General features: G+C 57.2%; 1 protein-coding gene and 1 non-coding gene across 6 annotated transcripts; both read right to left on the reverse strand.

Annotated features, from left to right (window-relative positions):
- Positions 1-282: 282 nt before the first annotated feature.
- Positions 283-16670, reverse strand: PRKCSH (protein kinase C substrate 80K-H). 5 transcript variants are annotated; one of them, XR_004032014.1, is made up of 19 exons: positions 16652-16670; positions 16388-16449; positions 15898-16053; positions 15589-15705; positions 14115-14210; positions 13962-14019; positions 10748-10865; positions 9622-9751; positions 5773-5857; positions 4908-4986; positions 4099-4185; positions 3650-3820; positions 3487-3553; positions 2965-3034; positions 2627-2716; positions 2270-2344; positions 2083-2182; positions 1565-1992; positions 283-604 (listed from the first exon to the last, which is right to left on the reverse strand). XR_004032014.1 is itself a non-coding variant. In XM_030820788.1 (19 exons), exons 3-18 carry the CDS (start codon positions 15974-15976, stop codon positions 1846-1848), a joined length of 1569 nt encoding a protein of 522 aa, XP_030676648.1. In that variant the 5' UTR covers positions 15977-16053; positions 16388-16449; positions 16652-16670; the 3' UTR covers positions 283-604; positions 1830-1845. The 5 variants fall into 5 exon arrangements, 4 of the variants coding, with proteins under 4 accessions (XP_030676648.1, XP_030676651.1, XP_030676650.1 ...); XM_030820788.1 differs by having other exon boundaries at positions 1830-1992; XM_030820789.1 differs by lacking the exon at positions 283-604 and having other exon boundaries at positions 1616-1662; positions 1830-1992.
- On the reverse strand, positions 12814-12913 carry LOC115837167. The gene has a single exon (XR_004032196.1). It is a non-coding gene; the product is annotated as a small nucleolar RNA U13 (small nucleolar RNA).
- Positions 16671-16871: the final 201 nt, after the last annotated feature.

Genomic DNA, 16871 nt, shown 5'->3' on the forward strand with positions numbered 1-16871 from the left:
TCCTTCTCTGGGCCTGGGTCTGTCTGCAGCAGGGGCTTTGGCCCTGGGAGGGAACCCTTGGCCTCCACAGAGCACAGATGAGACCCAGGGAGGGTGGGACACGGGCCCGGATGGATGCTCAGATGGAAGTGGTCCAGGGTTCATCCATCTGGTATCTTCAGGAATGATCCCCAGATGGTGGGGGAGGCCCGGGCGGGATCTGCAGACAGGCGAGTCCCCTGTGCTCAACCCCTGCCCACACCCCGGTCCACACCCCAGCAAAGTGAGGCAGACACAGGCAAGTTTGGTTGGGGGATCACATTTATTGTATTGAGGTCACAGGTCAAGTCATTCACTACTCCCCACTAGGAGGGGTGGCAGGGACAGGGCTAGGGGTGGTGGGGCGAGTCACCAAGGTGGGGGCCCAGGGAGGGCAAGCTCGTTTACCCATCTTTGGAGGCTGCTGGGGCCTGGGAATGTGGACCAGCCCCACCTGGGCCCCAGAGCAGGGCACGAAGCCCCACAAAGGTCCTGCCGCCACAGAGGAGGGCAACAGAGCCACAGGCAGGCCCAGAGGGGCAGGTGGACGGCACTGCAGGGGCTGGCTTCATGCCTTCTTGAGGTTCTGGGGCAAGAGAAAGACCAGATTAGAAAGCTGGGGACAGCTGGACATGGTAATGTTTGCCTGTAGTCCCGGTTGCTTGGGAGGCTGAGGTGGGAGGATCATTTAAGGCCAGGAGTTGACCAGCCCGGAGACCCTGTCTATTTTCTCTTTTTTTTTTTTTTTTTTTTTTGAGAGTCTTGCTCTGTAGCCCAGGCTGGGGAGTGCAGTAGCACCATCTTGGCTCCCTCCAACCTCCACCTCCCGGGTTCAAGTGATTCTTGTGCTTCAGCCTCGAGCAGCTGGAACTACAGGCACCTACCACCACACCCCGCTAATTTTTTTGTATTTTTAGTAGAGATGGGGTTTCACCATGTTGGTCAGGCTGGTCTCAACCTCCTGACCTCAAGTGATCCGCCCACTTCAGCCTCCCAAAGTGCTGGGATTACAGATGTGAGCCACCACGCCTGGCCTATTTATTTTCAAAAGTAAAAAAACCTTTTTTAAAAAAGCAGGGGATGTCCAGACACAGTAGCTCATGCCTGTAATCCCAGCACTTTGGGAGGCTGAGGAGGGCAGATCACGAGGTCAGGAGATCAAGACCACCTGGCTAACACAGTGAAACCCCATCTTTACTAAAAATACAAAAAAATTAGCCAGGCATGGTGGCAGCGCCTGTAGTCCCAGCTACTCAGGAGGCTGAGGCAGGAGAATTGCTTGCACCCAGGAGGTGGAGGTTGCAGTGAGCCGAGATCGCACCACTGCATTCCGCATTCCAGCCTCGGCAACAAGAGTGAAACTCCATCCAAAAAAAAAAGGCAGGAGATGGCCGGGTGTGGTGGCTTATGCCTGTAATCCCAGCACTTTGGGAGGCCGAGGCAGGTGGATCATCTGAGGTTAGGAGTTCGAGACCATCCAGGCCAACACGGTGAAACCCCATCTCTATTGAAAATACAAAAATTAGCCAGGCATGGTGGTGCACACCTGTAATCCCAGCCACTTGGGAGGCTGAGACAGGAGAATCCTTTGAACCCGGGAGGTGGAGGTTGCAGACAGCTGAGGTCACATCACTGCACTCCAGCCTGGGCCAAAGAGTGAGACTCCACCTCAAAAAAAAAAAAAAAAAAAAAAAAAAAAAGGAAGGGAACACGGGGACCCAGGTTGATAGAGTGGCCATGTGGGTCCATCCTCCTCAGGGCCCGCTGCCTCCCCTTGCTGGGGCAGGCGGAGACTGTACCTCCCCACCCACCTCTGTGCCCATCCAGCTAGAGCTCATCATGGTCGTCTTCGGTGGGTGCTTCAGGCGGGGGCTCCGGGCAGGCGGCCGGCGTCATCAGCTCCATGAGGTACTCGCAGCGACTGGGCTCTGTGGTGCTGGTCACCATGGTCTCTTTCCCGCACAGGAGGCGCACCTGGGGATGGGCAGACAGGTGCTCGAGAGGGTTCGGCTGGGCCAGGCCTGGGTCTCCCCGCCCCGGCTCCTCCGCCTTGCAGGCACTCACGGTGGTGGAGCGGTTGGGGCCCTGCCAGCAGCCCGTGCCTTGCTCATACTTCATGGCACTGAACTTGTCGTGGTCGGGGCCAGCCCATGAGCCCCAGGTGCTGCGAGAGACACAGGGTGCTGAGTGCTGGGCCGGTGTCGGGGCACCAGGAGGAGGCAGAGGGAAGGGGCCAGCCCAAGCCACTCACCCGAGGCTGGTGGGAGAGCCCCCGAGTTTGGGTTTCTGCGAGACAAGCTTGAAAGGGCAGAGGCGGTAGATGTATCTGTGGAGGACCAGGACATATGGGTGGGGGGACGCAGGGATTCCAGCCTCCTCCCACAGCCCCCCACTGCCTCCTCCAGTCCCCACACACAGGGCATCTCCAACTCCAATGACCAACCCTAAGCCTGGCCCCTGGCTTCTGCTCCCCCTCAAAATGGAGGGTAGCACTCTCGGGCCCCACCCCGCAGATGGTTCCCCAACCATCAGGAAACTGCCAGTGCCACTTCCAGGGCCACCCGCCTCCCACCCTGCCAGTGGGGGCCCCTGCACTCCTGGGACGCACTCATTGGTGGTGAGCTCATAGCACTGGCTGTACAGGTAAGCAAACTCTCCGTTGGGGCCAAAGTCAAAAGAAATCTCTTGCTCCAGGTTCCTGGAAGGGGAGGCGGGGCGGTTAAGGGGCAGCGGGGGACGCCAGTGCCTGATCCAGGACGACAGACACAGGAGGGTCCGGCTGAGCAGTGGTGCCCAGGCTGTCCTCCCTGCCACCTCCCAGGGACCCTCCCTGCAGGGACCAGGCCCAGCCTGTGGCTGCCTCAGTGATTCCCCACCACCAGCTCCCCTGGGAGCCAGGGAGTGGGCGCTGTGGGACAGCTGTCCCTGCTCCTCAGCCCCCGCTACCTGAGGGACTCCTCCATGTCCTTCAGCGACCGCTCGGCCTCCTCGAACTTGCTGCGGGCCTCCTGGGCAGCTGGGGGAGGGGCTGGAGGTCAGAGATGTCCTCACCCCCATCCAGGAGGATGGGGAACGGGGTTCCACGGATGTGGCTGTGTGCTCCCCTACCCTCATTTTGCTCTGGCCAAGGACTTCACCCAGACAGCCCTGAGGGCCTCACCAGCTATAGAGCAGCCCCAACTTGCTGCCTAGGCTCCCAGCTCCCAAGGGAGTGGGGCCAGGGCCGCTGGGGGCCTGCCAGGAGTGACACAAACAAGCTGCGGCCCTTGGGGAGGCAGAAGGGCCCCTTGGGGCTGGCGAGGGTGGGACTGGCTTACCCTAGGCCCCCTTCCTAGACTCCCCAAGATACTGGGGCTTGTGCTGGCCGAGTCAGAGCAGGGGCTAAGTTGAGGATCTTCCCCCCATCTGTACCACCACGGCAGGAAACGCTGGGCCCACCCGAGGAGCCTGGACCCCGCCCACCCTCACCATCGATGAAGGCCTGCGTCTGCTCATCGTAGGGTGGCATTTTGTCTTCCTCGGCAGGGCTGGCCAGCTGCGGGGGTGACAGTGGCGGTAGGGCCTCCTGGGCAAGGGGTAGGGTGAGTAGCCCTTCCCCCACCCTGTCTCCACTTCTCCCCCAAAAACAGACCTTGGGCTGCTCCCCCTGCACCTCGGAATCCTCCTCCTCCTCCTCTTCTTCAACCTCCTCTTCCTCCTCCTCCTCCTCCTCCTCTGTGGGCGGCGAGGGCACTGGCGGCTGCTCCTCCTTGGGCTCCGTCAAGTCAGGGGCAGAAGGTGCTGCAAGGTCGGTGGGCAGTGCCTGGCAGGCGAGCGGCGTGGTCGGTGCTGTGGACCCAGGGTCCACCCACACCCTCAGGCTCACACTACAGCCCAAGGGGCAGCCTCGGTGTCTCTGCCCCTCCTGCGGGGCCTGCAGGGAGGACCGACAGCTGGGGTGGGGGGGCCTCGGTAAGGGGTGCTGGGGCCACCCAGCTGGCCAGGGTGGCCGGGTGCCAGAACCGGAGGCAGCTCCTTTGTGAGGCAGGGTGGGGGCAGTGTAGGGGGAGGACCAAGTCCCCTCCCTTCTCCTCCACTGACCTCGGACTGGTACTTGTCCCTGATGGCGGCCCAGACGCGGTCGTAGAAAGAGGTGGCGTCTGTCTGTGTGTCCCCACTGAGGAGGTCCTGTGTGTGTTGGGGGTGGTGTCAAGATCTAGGCCACCACGTGTCCCCCTCCTCGGCCACTCCAGGCACCCAGGCTGCGGTGCCAGGCACGGGAGGGCTAGGCCCTGGGCCCTGATGACCAGGCCAGGGCCACGCCAGTGAGGCACTGCGGCCAGGAGGGGGCAGCACAGGCCCGTGGGAGGGGAGGAGGAGGCTGGGGGCTGGAGTGGTTGGGGGCACTGAGACAGAGAGAGGCAGATGGACAAACGGACGTACAGATGGAGGAAGAGAGAGCCCAGGACCAGAGAGGGCCAGGCCCTCCAAGGGAGAGGCCGAGGCCCAGGCTGCAGATGGAGAAGGAGAAACCCAGGGGTGGGCAGAGAAGGGAGGCCAGAAGCCAGGGGCCACAGGGAAGGAGGGGGATAGGAAAGGAGACAGACAGGGGAAGAAGGTGTGGGGGAGGAGGGGAATAGGGCAGGAGAGGGATGGGGGAGGAAGGGGACTGGGTGCTCAAATAGCGGGGAGAGTGGGGGCAGGTGCGGGGAAATGGGCTCCAGCCTGACCTGGCTCCATCCTGGGTCCTGCCAGGCGGGAAGTGGCCCTGAGTGGCTGCCATCCCAGCTCACCCAAAGGAGGCATCCCAGGCCAGCAGAGAGCTTTCCTTGGTCCCCCTCCTGTGCCCTGAGGTCACCCTGAGGCAACGCTCCCTAGAAGTCCCCAGCCAAGGGGCAGCCGGGGGGTACCTGAGCTTCCGCTTCTGATAACGCCCCATCCCCATCTGTGTCCAGCTCCGGGTGAGTCTGCAGCTCAGTCACTGAGACCCTGCGGGGGCGTGGCAGAAGCAGACTGGAGGGGTGAGGCCCCAATGGCTCTCAGCTGGGGGCACCATGTGGCCCACCTGTTCTTCCCTGCAGGGCCCCACCCTGGAACTTGCTTCAGGACTTCAAGGTGTAGGGGCCTCCCCACCCTCCTGCCCCCTCCTCAGGACTGCATGACCCCAAAGGAGCTCAAAGTAAGGGGTGGGACTGGGAGATACCTGGACCCCAAATGCCCGATGACCTCTCTACCAACTCACCCAGGTGGCACCTCCTTCCACCCCAGAACCCGGCACATTGAAGCTGCCATCTGCCTTGGTCTCCCACCCAGCAAAGCCCAACCCCACTCTTGCCCATTCTGCCCATTTGGTCCCTCTGAAGCCCCCTGCCTCTTGGCATCCGACATCTAGGCTCCCAGAAGTCCACCCTCCACCAGGTAACCCAGCAAGCTCAGAGGCACAGCCAGGATTCCAACCCAGGTCTGGCTTTCCCCAGAGCGTACAGTGGGGCTGGGAAAAGCAATCCGATCGCTAGATGCCTAGACACACTCCCTGAGGCTGAGGGTCTGTGCCCAGCTCCTGGGGAGAGGGTGGTCCCCCTATATCCTCAGCCAGGGCATCCTGGGCCTGGCCATCCATGAGTAAGAGGTGGTGTCACACGGGGCTTGGGATCAGCCTGGACCCCACGCTGGGGGAACCCAAGGAGGCTCTGGCTGGTTTCTAGAAGCGAGGCTGGCGGGGAGGGAAACCCAGGCCCACGGAAGGGTGGGAAGCTCCAACTCGGGGACACTCACGTCCCGTCCATGTCGTCATCCAGCTCCTTGAAGGCATCAGCTGCCAGCTCCTGCTCCCGTTGGGCCTTGGCGGCAGCCAGCTGCTCTGTAAGGAAGCCACCTCTGTCACCGCCTGCCCACCCACCGGCTCCCACCAACCCCCGCACCCCACAGGGTCGTTTGCTACCAAGCGCCTACTGTGTGCCTGGCCCCATGCTGGACCCTGAGGACACGACTGTGGAGGAGACAAAGGTCCCTGCCCTTGACGGGAGGGCAGATGACGAGCAAGGTGAATGGTTTCAGCCTGTTGTGTTGGGGGAGACTGGGACAGGGTAGGGAGTGCAGAGGCGGGAGGGCCACCCGTGGGGCTGGAGCAGGGAGGTGGGAAGCCAGGTGGCAGAGGGCGGCCCTGTCAGGCCACTGTTGGGACAGAGGTGGGGGCGAGGGCGGAAGCCAGGTGATAACAAGGGCTGGCCCAGGCTGGGGGCCGAGGAAGAAGCACAGAGCAGAGGCAGATTCTGGGGAGACGCAGATGGGGTGCGCAGAAGTCAGAGGTAGGAGGTGGGAGGTGGGAGGTGGGAGGTGGGGAGGTGGGAGATGGAGGTGGGAGGTGGGAGGTGGGAGGTGGGAGATGGAGGTGGGAGGTGGGAGGTGGGAGGGTGGGAGGTGGGAGGTGGGAGGTGGGGGAGGTGGGAGGTGGGAGATGGGAGGTGGGAGGTGGGAGGTGGGAGGTGGGAGGTGGGAGATGGAGGGTGGGAGGTGGGAGGTGGGAGGTGGGAGGTGGGAGATGGAGGTGGGAGGTGGGAGGTGGGGAGGTGGGAGGTGGGAGGTGGGAGATGGAGGTGGGAGGTGGGAGGTGGGAGGTGGGAGATGGAGGTGGGAGGTGGGAGGTGGGAGGTGGGAGATGGAGGTGGGAGGTGGGAGGTGGGAGGTGGGAGGTGGGAGGTGGGAGATGGAGGTGGGAGGTGGGAGGTGGGAGGTGGGAGGTGGGAGGTGGGAGGTGGGAGCTGGGAGGTGGGAGGTGGGAGGATGGGAGGTGGGAGGTGGGAGGTGAGGTGGGAGATGGAGGTGGGAGGTGGGAGGTGGGAGGTGGGAGGTGGGAGGTGGGAGGTGGGAGATGGGCTTGGGGAGAGGAGAGCAACCACTGAGACTTCAGGTTTAGGACCTGGCAGAGGCGTGTTGGGCCAGGGCTGCAGGAATGAGACTTCATGGCCAAGGACGCTGGGAGATGGGGAGGATACAGGGAGGGAGACTGGTCCTGGGGGCGTCTTGGGGGTCCCCAGGGCTGGCCCCAGGAAGAGGGGCCAGCCGGACAGAAGGGGACCGAGCCTCTGTCCCAAAAGTCCCTCCTTTGTCTGTCGCTACTCTGTCTAACCTAAGCAGAGGGGAAAGCAGCCACAACAGCGGCTCCAATGATTAACTTCCTACTGTATACCAGGATTCAGTTCCCACTGTATACCAAGCTCCAGCTTGGTCCTCTACAAACAGAATAAAAACAGCTGGTATTTCCTCTAGACAGTCTTGGGTCACCCCAGGAGATCCCGCATGTCCCAGCAGACCCGGCTGACACTGTTCTGAGTCTCACAGATGAGGGCCTGAGGGGTCCCTGACCTTTCTGTGGGTGAAGGGACCTGCCCATAATCACCCACCCAGTGAGAGGTGTAGCCTGGGGCCCAATCCAGGCCGTCTGCCCTCGGAGCCCTGGCTCAGCCCCGCCACCCTTTGGGAATCTGGGTCAAAACATGGCGCTTCCCTCTGATTCCACAGCTCCACACTGAGAACACGTCCTGAGGAAAATCAGGCCTGAGCTTGCCCAGACCCACGTGAAAAGAAGCTTGCAGCACAGCAAAGATTCAGGGGCAGACAGAGCCAGACAGTGAATTCCCTTTCTACATGCAATGCGGCCTTGCCAAAAATACCAGGCCCTAGCACCAAAAACAAATAAAGAAGGGAAATAATATCTTCAGTTGCAGACAGAGCTGGGCGCCGTGGCTCATGCCTGTAATCCCAACACTTTGGGAGGCCAAAGCAGGCCACCTGAGGTCAGGAGTTTGAGACCAGCTTGGCCAACATGGTGAAACCCCGTCTCTACTAAAAATAGAAAAATTAGCTGGCTGTGGTGGCAGGTGCCTGTAATCCCAACTACTCAGGAAGCCTAGGCAGGAGGATCACTTGAACCCAGGAGGTGGAGGTTGCAGTGAGCAGAGATCGGGCCATTAGCACTCCAGCCTAGGCGACCGAGCGAGACTCCATCTCAAAAATAAATAAATTTAAAAAAAATCTTCAGTTGCAGACAAAGGGCCAAACCCCAGATAGAAAAAGCTCTTTATTTTTTATTGTAGATGAAGTCTTGCTCCGTCACCCAGGCTGGAGTGCAGTGGCGAGATCTCAGCTCACTGCAACCTCTGTCTTCTGGGTTCCAGCGATTCTCCTGCCTCAGCCTCCCGAGTAGCTGGGACCACAGGCAGACGCCACCACATCAGGCTAATTTTTGTTTTTGTTTTGTTTTGTTTTGTTTTTTTGAGACGGAGTCTCACTCTGTCGCCAGGCTGGAATATAGGGGCGCAATCTCAGCTGACTGAAAACCTCCAAATTCCTGGTTCAAGCAATTCTCCTGCCTCAGCCTCCCGAGTAGCCGGGATTACAGGCACACACCACCATGTCCAGCTGATTTTTGTATTTTTAGTAGAGACGGGTTTCACCATGTTGGCCAAGATGGTCTCAATCTCCTGACCTCATGATCTGCCTGCCTCAGCCTCCCAAAGTGTTGGGATTACAGGCGTGAGCCACTGCGCCTGGATGTATTTTTTTTTTTTTTTTTTTGAGACAGAGTCTCGCTCTGTTGCCCAGGCTGGAATGCAGTGGTGCGATCTCGGCTCACTGCAGGCCCCGCCTCTCAGGTTCACGCCATTCTCCTGCCTCAGCCTCCTGAGTAGCTGGGACTACAGGCGCCCGCTACCACGCCTGGCTAACTTTTTTGTATTTTTTTTTTTAGTAGAGACGGGGTTTCACCGTGTTAGCCAGGATTGTCTCGATCTCCCGACCTCGTGATCTGCCTGCCTCGGCCTCCCAAAGTGCTGGGATTACAGGTGTGAGCCACTGTGCCCGGCCGTATTTTTTTCTTTTAGTAGAGACAGGGTTTCACCATGTTGGCCAGGGTGGTCTCAAACTCCTGACCTCAGGTGATCTGCCCGTCTCGGCTTCCCAAACTGCTGGGATTACAGGCGTGAGCCACCATGCCCAGCCACGAAAAAGCTCTTACAATTAGTGAAGACAAATACCAAACACCTGATAGGAAAAATGGTCACTGGATTAAGTAAGTCCAGCTAAAGTCATATAACAAAATCTACATTGATGTTAAAAGGAAGTAGGTGGCCGGGCGCGGTGGCTCACGCCTGTAATCCCAGCACTCTGGGGGGCCGAGGCAGGTGGATCACTTGAGGTCAGGCGTTCAGGACCAGCCTGGCCAATATTGTGAAACCCTGTCTCTACTAAAAATACAAAACAATTAGCTAAATGTGGTGGCACGTGCATGTAATCCCAGCTACTCAGGAGGCTGAGGCACAAGAATTGCTTGAACCTGGGAGGCAGAGGTTGCAGTGAGCTGAGATCGCGCCGCTGTACTCCAGCCCGGGTGGCAGAGGGAGACACTGTTTCAAAAAAAAAAAAAAAAAATTATTTAAACAATTTTTACAAAGGAGGCTCCTGACATATGCCACAATCCAAGCAAACCTCAAAGCACACAAGGCGATGGGCAGCATGATCAAAAACCTGCTGAAACTGACAGCAGATAATGAGCGGGAGACTCCTAGGCCCAGACCTGCTCCCACCCAGGACTGAAGATGAGTCCTTGGCCACTTTCTGCCGTACCTTCCCACAGCTTCTGGTGCTGCTCTTTGGCCTCTCTCTCTGGCTTCTCGGCTTCCTCCTTCACTGTCCGCAGCATCTCCACCTGGTCTTCCAGAGACTTCTTCCCAGCCTGTAGCTCAGTGAGCTTTTTCTGGGTGGGCAGAAGGCAAGAGACCAGCTCTCCTCTGCTCTGCCTCCTCATTGACTACTACCTCCCTGCCTCTACACCACAGGGCAGCTGGGTCTCTCTCCCGAGCTGGGGTTCGCTGTAGCCCTCTGGAGAGAAGCCCAAATGCCTCAATGTAGCTCGCAAGGGCCCACGTAATCAGGCCCCTGCCTGATTCTCCAGCCCCATTTGCCCCATCCCTATCTTACTAGGATCCAGTTGCCTTGACAACATTCAGACCCCCAAACGCTCTTCTGCCTCCGGTTCTTCAAACATGCTGTTCCTTCAGCCTGGAACACTCTACCTGGCTAACTCCAAATTACCCAACAGATTTCATTTGAGATAAAGGCCTCCTCCTCCAAGAAGCCTTCCTTGCCTCCTGCCCCCAAGGCAGAGAGGGAGAGGAACTGGGCAAGAAGTCTCCACCCCAAATTTCCCTTTGTCCAGCAGCCCTGGCTGGCTGTCCCTCCCACTAGCAATGAATCCCCTGAGGCAAATCCAGGTCGGTTTCCAGCCTCCTGTCCAGTACACAGGCAAGGCACGGAGAGACACACACCTAGGGACCCCAAAGCACCCACTCTATGGAATTAATCCAGCTGCTACTGGCTGACGTTATCTTGTTAACATCAGAACTGGGGAGTCATCTGGTCATCAGCCCATCTTACAGGCAATGGCACCACAGATCCGGGGTACAGAGAAGCAACCCTCCCATCCCCAGGAGGCAGCGAGGCCCTTCCAGCCTGCTTTAGTCTGATGCCCGAGGCCCTGATAAACACCTAAGCCAACAGCCTCCCACTTGGGAACTATTCTACTTAGCCAATGACTAAACGCCTAGCACACAACTGAGAAAGCAAAGCTCTGAAAGGCAGTCACTTGCCCCAGAACAGTAGTCAGGGGCAAACTCCTCCCCAGTTTTGCAAGCCCATGCTATGAGGCCTCAAGGCCCAGACCACCCTGGGGCAGCCCCCACAGGCTCCTTACCTGCTTCTCCTCCCGTGCCTTCTTCCAGTCCTCAATAAGGATCTTCTTCAGACGGAACCCTTCGCGGGTGACCTCGGCCATCTGTTGCAGGGACTCTCTCTCCTTACGGCCCTTCTCTCTGCGGTGGGGAGACACACAGGCACCACCAGTGGGGCACTTAGGGTCCACCAGGTCTGCCTCTTCCAAAATAGCTCCATCCAGCTGTGGCCTCCCACCAAGCCATGCTGGGAAAGATAAGAGCAAACCTTCCTCCCAGGTTCTCTCAACATCAGCATCCTTCATTCCTGTCCTTGAAAGAGAACAGTAGGTTCTATAGGCCCCTGGGGTCAGGGAAGGGACTAGGGAGTGCCAGGAGGTGGAGCTAGATATCAACTCTCAAGAGACAAGAGACCGGCTGGGTGCAGTGGTTCATGCCTGTAATCCCAGCAGTTTGAGAGGCCAAGGCAGGAGGATTACTTGAGCCCAGGAGTTCGCAACCAGCCTGGGCAACATATAAAGACCCTGTCTTTACACATAATTAAAACAAAAAACCACAGAAGACAGAGAGAACAGAAATCATGACTCCCAGACAAAAAGACAATCTGGTTACTAAGTGTGTTGGTTGGCTGGGCGTGGTAGCTCATGCCTGTTATCCCAGCATTTTGGGAGGCCAAGGCAGGCGGATCACCTGAGGTCAGGAGTTCGAGACCAGCCTGGCCAAGATGGTGAAACCCTGTCTCTACTGAAAATGCAAAAATTAGCTGGGCGTGGTGGCATGTGCCTGTAATCCCAGCTACACGGGAGGCTGAGGCAGGAGAATCACTTGAACCCGGAGGTGGAGGCTGGGGTAAGCAAAGATCGTGCCACTGCACTCCAGCCTGGGCAACAGAGCAAGACTCTAACTCAAAAAAAAGAAGTGTGGGCCGGGAGCGGTGGCTCACACCTGTAATCCCAGCATTTTGGGAGGCCGAGGTGGGCGGATCACACGGTCAGGAGATCGAGACCATCCTGGCTAACACAGTGAAACCCCATCTCTACTAAAAATACAAAAAAAAAAATTAGCCAGGCGTAGCGGCGGGCGCCTGTAGTCCCAGCCACTCGGGAGGCTGAGGCAGGAGAATGGCATGAACCTGGGAGGCGGAGCTTGCAGTGAGCGGAGATCACACCACTGCATTCCAGCCTGGGCGACAGAGCGGGACTCTGTCTCAAAAAAAAAGAAAAAAAAGAAGTGTGTTGGTTGTGTTCAATCCACCTTCTATTTAAAAGATGTGGAATCCAGAGAGTTTACACCATCTGCCAACAACTGATAGCACTTTGTTTTTTTTTTTACTTTTTAGTTCACTGCAACCTCTGCTTCCCAGGCCCAAGCAATCTTCCTGCCTCAGCCTCCTGAGTACCTGGGACTACAGACATGCACCAACACACCCGGCTAATTTTTAAAAAAATTTTCAGCCAGGCATGGTGGCTTACGTCTGTAATCCCCGCACTTTGGGAGGCCAAGGCGGGTGGAACACGAGGTCAGGAGTTCGCGAACAGCCTGGCCAATATGGTGAAACACCGTCTGCACTAAAAATACAAAAATTAGCCGGGTGTGGTGGCGGGTGCCTGTAGTCCCAGCTACTTGGGAGGATGAGGCAGAAGAATCGCTTGAACTCGGGAGGCAGAGGTTGCAGTGAGCCGAGATTGCACCACTGCACTCCATCCAGCCTGGGCAACAGAGTGAGACTGTGTCTCAAAAAAAAAAAAAAAAAATTCAGAGATGGGTCTCACTGTGTTGCTCAGGCTGGTTTCAAACTCCCGGGTTAAGGTGATCCTCTCGCCTTAGCCTCCCAAAGTGCTGCGATTACAGGTATGAGCCACATGCCCAACCAGTAATTTTTTAAATTATAATTTCCAATTTTTATTTTAACTTTTTAATTTTTTTTTTTTTTTTTTTTTTTTTACTTTTTATAGAGATAGGGTATCGCTATTTTGCCCAGGCTGGTCTCAAACTCCTGGGCTCAAGCAATCTTCCTGCCTCGGCCTCCCAAAATGCTGGGATTATAGGCAGGAGCCACCATGAGCCGGGTCTTATTTTTATTTTTTCATGTCAAACAGGTAATGTGCCAAGGTCACACCAAGGTTTAAGGGAGGCACATCTCTCACACGTGCATAAAAACCTAATCATCATGGCCAAGCGCGGTGGCTTAGCACTTTGGGAGGCTGAGGCGAGCAGATCACCTGAGGTCAGGCGTTCGAGGCCAGCCTGGCCAACATGGTGAAACCCCATCTCTACTAAAAATACAAAAGTTAGCCGGGCGTGGTGGGGCACACCTGTATTCCCAGCTACTTGGGAGGCTGAGGCGTGAGAATTGCTTGAACCCAAAGGGCAGAGGTTGCAGTGAGCCGAGATCATGCCACTGCACTCCAGCCTGGGCGACAGAGTGAGACCCTGTCTCAAAAAAAATAAATCAATAAAAATAAATCATCATGCCTATGAACTACAAAAGGATCAGCTGGCAGGAATTGAGAACAGCTGTTCCTCTAGACGCCACAATCTCCACCCCTCCGTATTGCCTCATACTCGCGGCCTCCTTCTGTTGTATATTTTTTTTTTTTTTTTTTTGAGACAGAGTCTCACTCTGTCGCCTAGGCTGGTCTGCAGTGGCGCGATCTCGGCTCACTGCAACCTCCGCCTCCCGGGTTCATGCCATTCACCTGCCTCAGCCCCCCAAGTAGCTGGGACTATAGGCGCCCGCCACCATGCCCAGCTAATTTTTTGTATTTTTAGTGAGACGGAGTTTCACCGTGTCAGCCAGGATGGTCTCAATCTCCTGACCTCGTGATCCACCTGCCTCAACCTCCCAAAGTGCTGGGATTACAGGCGTGAGCCACCCCACCTGGCCTCCTTCCGTTGTATACTTTATCTGCCTGTGGGTGTTTCAGTTTTCAGGGCCCGCTGCAGAGCATGACAATGGAAAGTTTAGAGTCCAAGTGCCGGCTCTGCTATCTCCTATGTGACCCTGGGGAAGTCATTTCCCTTTCTAAACTTGAGTTCCCCCATCTGTTGAATCGGGAAACAATCCTACCTGCTTCCAGACTGGAGGGAAAGGTGGGGATTAGGATTCACAAGGCACCTGGCACAGACAGAGCACCCGATACAGAAAAGCAGAAGAGAGAGTGGGCCCGATTCACTGGGTGGAGCCAGGCAAAGTCTTGGGGTGGGGTGATGGGAGGGGTACTGTCACCCACGTACTTGCAGGTGTTCTCACAGATGACACCGCTGTTGTACTCGTCTGTTCCATCGCAGCAGTCTGTGGCAGAGGGAGAAGCCAAGATCAGACCTGGCAGTGCCTCCTCCCTCCCTCCCTCTACCACCTTTCCAGAATCCTGGTGCATCTTCACTTACCACAAACACCATCGTTGACCCGGTTGGAGGGGATATACAGGGGCTTATAGCCAGTGTTGGTGCAGTGGAAGCTGCCATTAGGACAGGCAGCCGTGCCTGTGAGGAAGAAGGGAGGGAAGGTTTTCGGAGTCAGCTCAGGGACAGACATGTCCCTTCCATTCACAGACAAGAGCCCCTGACCCACACTGCACACAGAGAGCACAAGAAAGGAAAAGGAAACCAAAGGAAGGGAAGTTGTACACTGCACACCCAGGGCTCGAAATAAAGCTCTCCAGTGCCGCCTCCTGCCTCTTCTCACTGAGGTCCTTCAAAACAGGGTCTCCGCCTGGCACGGGGGCTCACACCTGTAATCCCAGCACTTTGGGAGGCCGAGGCGGGTGGATCACCTGAGGTGATGAGTTTGAGACCAGCCTGGCCAACACGATGAAACTCCATCTCTACTAAAAATACGAAAAATTAGCCGGATGTGGTGGCGTGTGCCTGTAATCCCAGCTACTCAGGAGGCTGAGGCAAGAGAATCGCTTGAACCTGGGAGGCGGAGGTTGCAGTGAGCCAAGATCATGCCACTGCACTCCAGCCTAGGCAATAAGAGTGAAACTCCACGTCAAAAAAAAAAATTAAAAACAAAATAAAACAAGGCCAGGTGCGGTGGCTCACGCCTGTAATCCCAACACTTTGGGAGGCCGAGGCGGGTGGATCAGGAGGTGAGGAGATCGAGACCATCCTGGCTAACACAGTGAAACCCCGTCTCTACTAAAAATACAAAAAAAAACCTAGCTGGGCGTGGTGGCTGGCGCCTGTAGTCCCAGTCCCAGCTACTTGGGAGGCTGAGGCAGGAGAATGGTGTGAACCCGGGAGGCGGAGCTTGCAGTGAGCCGAGATGGCGCCACTGCACTCCAGCCTGGGCAACAGAGCAAGACTCCATCTCAAAACAAAAACAAAAACAGGGTCTCATCCAGGCACGGTGGCTCACACCTGTAAACCCAGCACTTTGGGAGGCCAAGGCAGGAGGATGACTTGAGCCCAAGAGTTAGTTCCAGGCTGCAGTGAGCTATGATCATGCCACTGTACTCCAGCCTCAGCAACAAAGCAAGACCCTGTCTCTTCAAAAAACACAAAAACAAAAAGCCAGGGTTTCCCTTCACCTCTGTCTCCTGCTGGATTGCTCTTGGCCCCACCCTGTCTCCCACTTCTAGGGGTTTGCCCATGTTGACCCCTCCATCTGCAGCACCTTCGGGATTCAACTGAAACCTCACCTCCTTGGAGGAGCCTTCTCTCACCCCTAGGCTTAGGAGTAGGAGGACTCTGGGCTCCTCCAGCTGCCCGGGGCCATAACACTGACCACTGACTTCTGAGCTTGTTTCTGCCCACTCAAAGGGGAGCCAGCAGAGGGAGTATCTTGGTCACACAGACAGGGCCTGACACTGAGCAGTGTTCAATAAACATCTGATGGATGAACACAGAAAAAGCTCACCTGGCTCGTCAGAGCCATCTTTGCAGTCGCAATAGTCATCGTTGACCTGATCAAATGGGATGGTGGCCGAACCGTCCAGGCAGGTGAAAGGCTTGGACTCATCGTAGAAGTGATGATCTGCGGGGTACAGAAAACTCAGCCCAGGGCAGGTAAGCGCCTTCTCCAACAAATACCATCTCTGTTCTCCCACCCCCACCAGCGGAGCACTACCGGGAAACTGAGGCAAAAGGCTGTAAATGCCTATCCCCAAGGCCCAATGTTGGCCCCTCCCACCTCCAGCCTGGCGGGAGGGTGAACTGGAGGACTCACTGGTGAGGGAGACGCCCCGGGGCCTCTTGACCTCCACGGCCCAGCACATGGGTAGCAGCAGAAGCAGCGGCAGCAGCATCTCACCAGACGCTCTGAGGCCCGAAACGGGTCCTGTGGGAGGAAGCCGACGGCGGGGAGATGCGCTGTGTCTTCACGCTGCAGGAAGAAAGCGGATCCCGGTCAGTGGGAAAGGGCTACTTCCAGCCAATTGGATTCCTCCATCGCTTCCAGGCAATGAGGCCTCACTTTGTGTCCGATACGGGGGCGAGGGGCAGCGATCTCCCCAATCCTGGCCAGTCTCACTTTGCTCAAATCAATGGCGAGGATCTCAAGATCTCAAAACCTCCACTCCCTGTGCCCAATTGTGACCCAATTCCCGCCAATAGGCCAAAGGGGTTAACAGCCTCCGCCGTCCATACCCACACGTGCACCCTCCGGTTGCCCCCTGTAGGAAACTGAGGTGCCCTCCCACCCGCCCGTTCACACCTACACGAGGCCGGAGCAAAGGTCAGTATCCACCGCACCCCTCTTGTCCAGCAGCCACGGTCCCTGCTGCAGAAAGAAAGCGGAAATGTCTGGGACCCGTCACTTCCGGTCGTACGTTCCGCACCGGGAACGGAGAGTCAGGGTCGCCATGTTGGGAGAGGCAAGAGTGGGTGAGGTGCCAGAGCAGAGACGGCCATCTTGGACAGGACTGTGAAGCCTTAGAGAGGATAGTTCTGAGGGGCTAGCTCTTAATGGCGGCGCAACGTACCTCCATCTTGGAGTACCTCCATCTTGGGAGTGGCGGTTTCTCAAGCCGGAAAGTTGCTGAAAAATGCCCGCGAACCCCCAGGGGCGGGATAAGGTTGGGGGAGGTAAGGAAACAGGATGAGCACGTGACTCCAAAGTGCCCAGACCCTCGGTCCTGCGGCGCGGCTCTGCCCCGCCCACTGTTGGGACTGCCCCTCTATGCAGCCTCAGCCAATGAGAAC

Source organism: Nomascus leucogenys, chromosome 10, assembly GCF_006542625.1.
Source record: "Nomascus leucogenys isolate Asia chromosome 10, Asia_NLE_v1, whole genome shotgun sequence".
NCBI classification, from domain to species: Eukaryota; Metazoa; Chordata; class Mammalia; order Primates; family Hylobatidae; genus Nomascus; species Nomascus leucogenys.

Bases quoted from the DNA above. Each gene is read 5' to 3' on its own strand.
- PRKCSH (XM_030820788.1), bottom strand. From the start codon at position 15,976: ATGCTGCTGCCGCTGCTTCTGCTGCTACCCATGTGCTGGGCCGTGGAG. The intron at 2,183-2,269 runs GTGAGTGGCTTG...TGTCTCTCGCAG, and splicing joins GGCTCTCCCACCAGCCTCGG to CACCTGGGGCTCATGGGCTG. The intron at 1,993-2,082 runs GTGAGTGCCTGC...GCCCATCCCCAG, and splicing joins GCCCCAACCGCTCCACCACC to GTGCGCCTCCTGTGCGGGAA.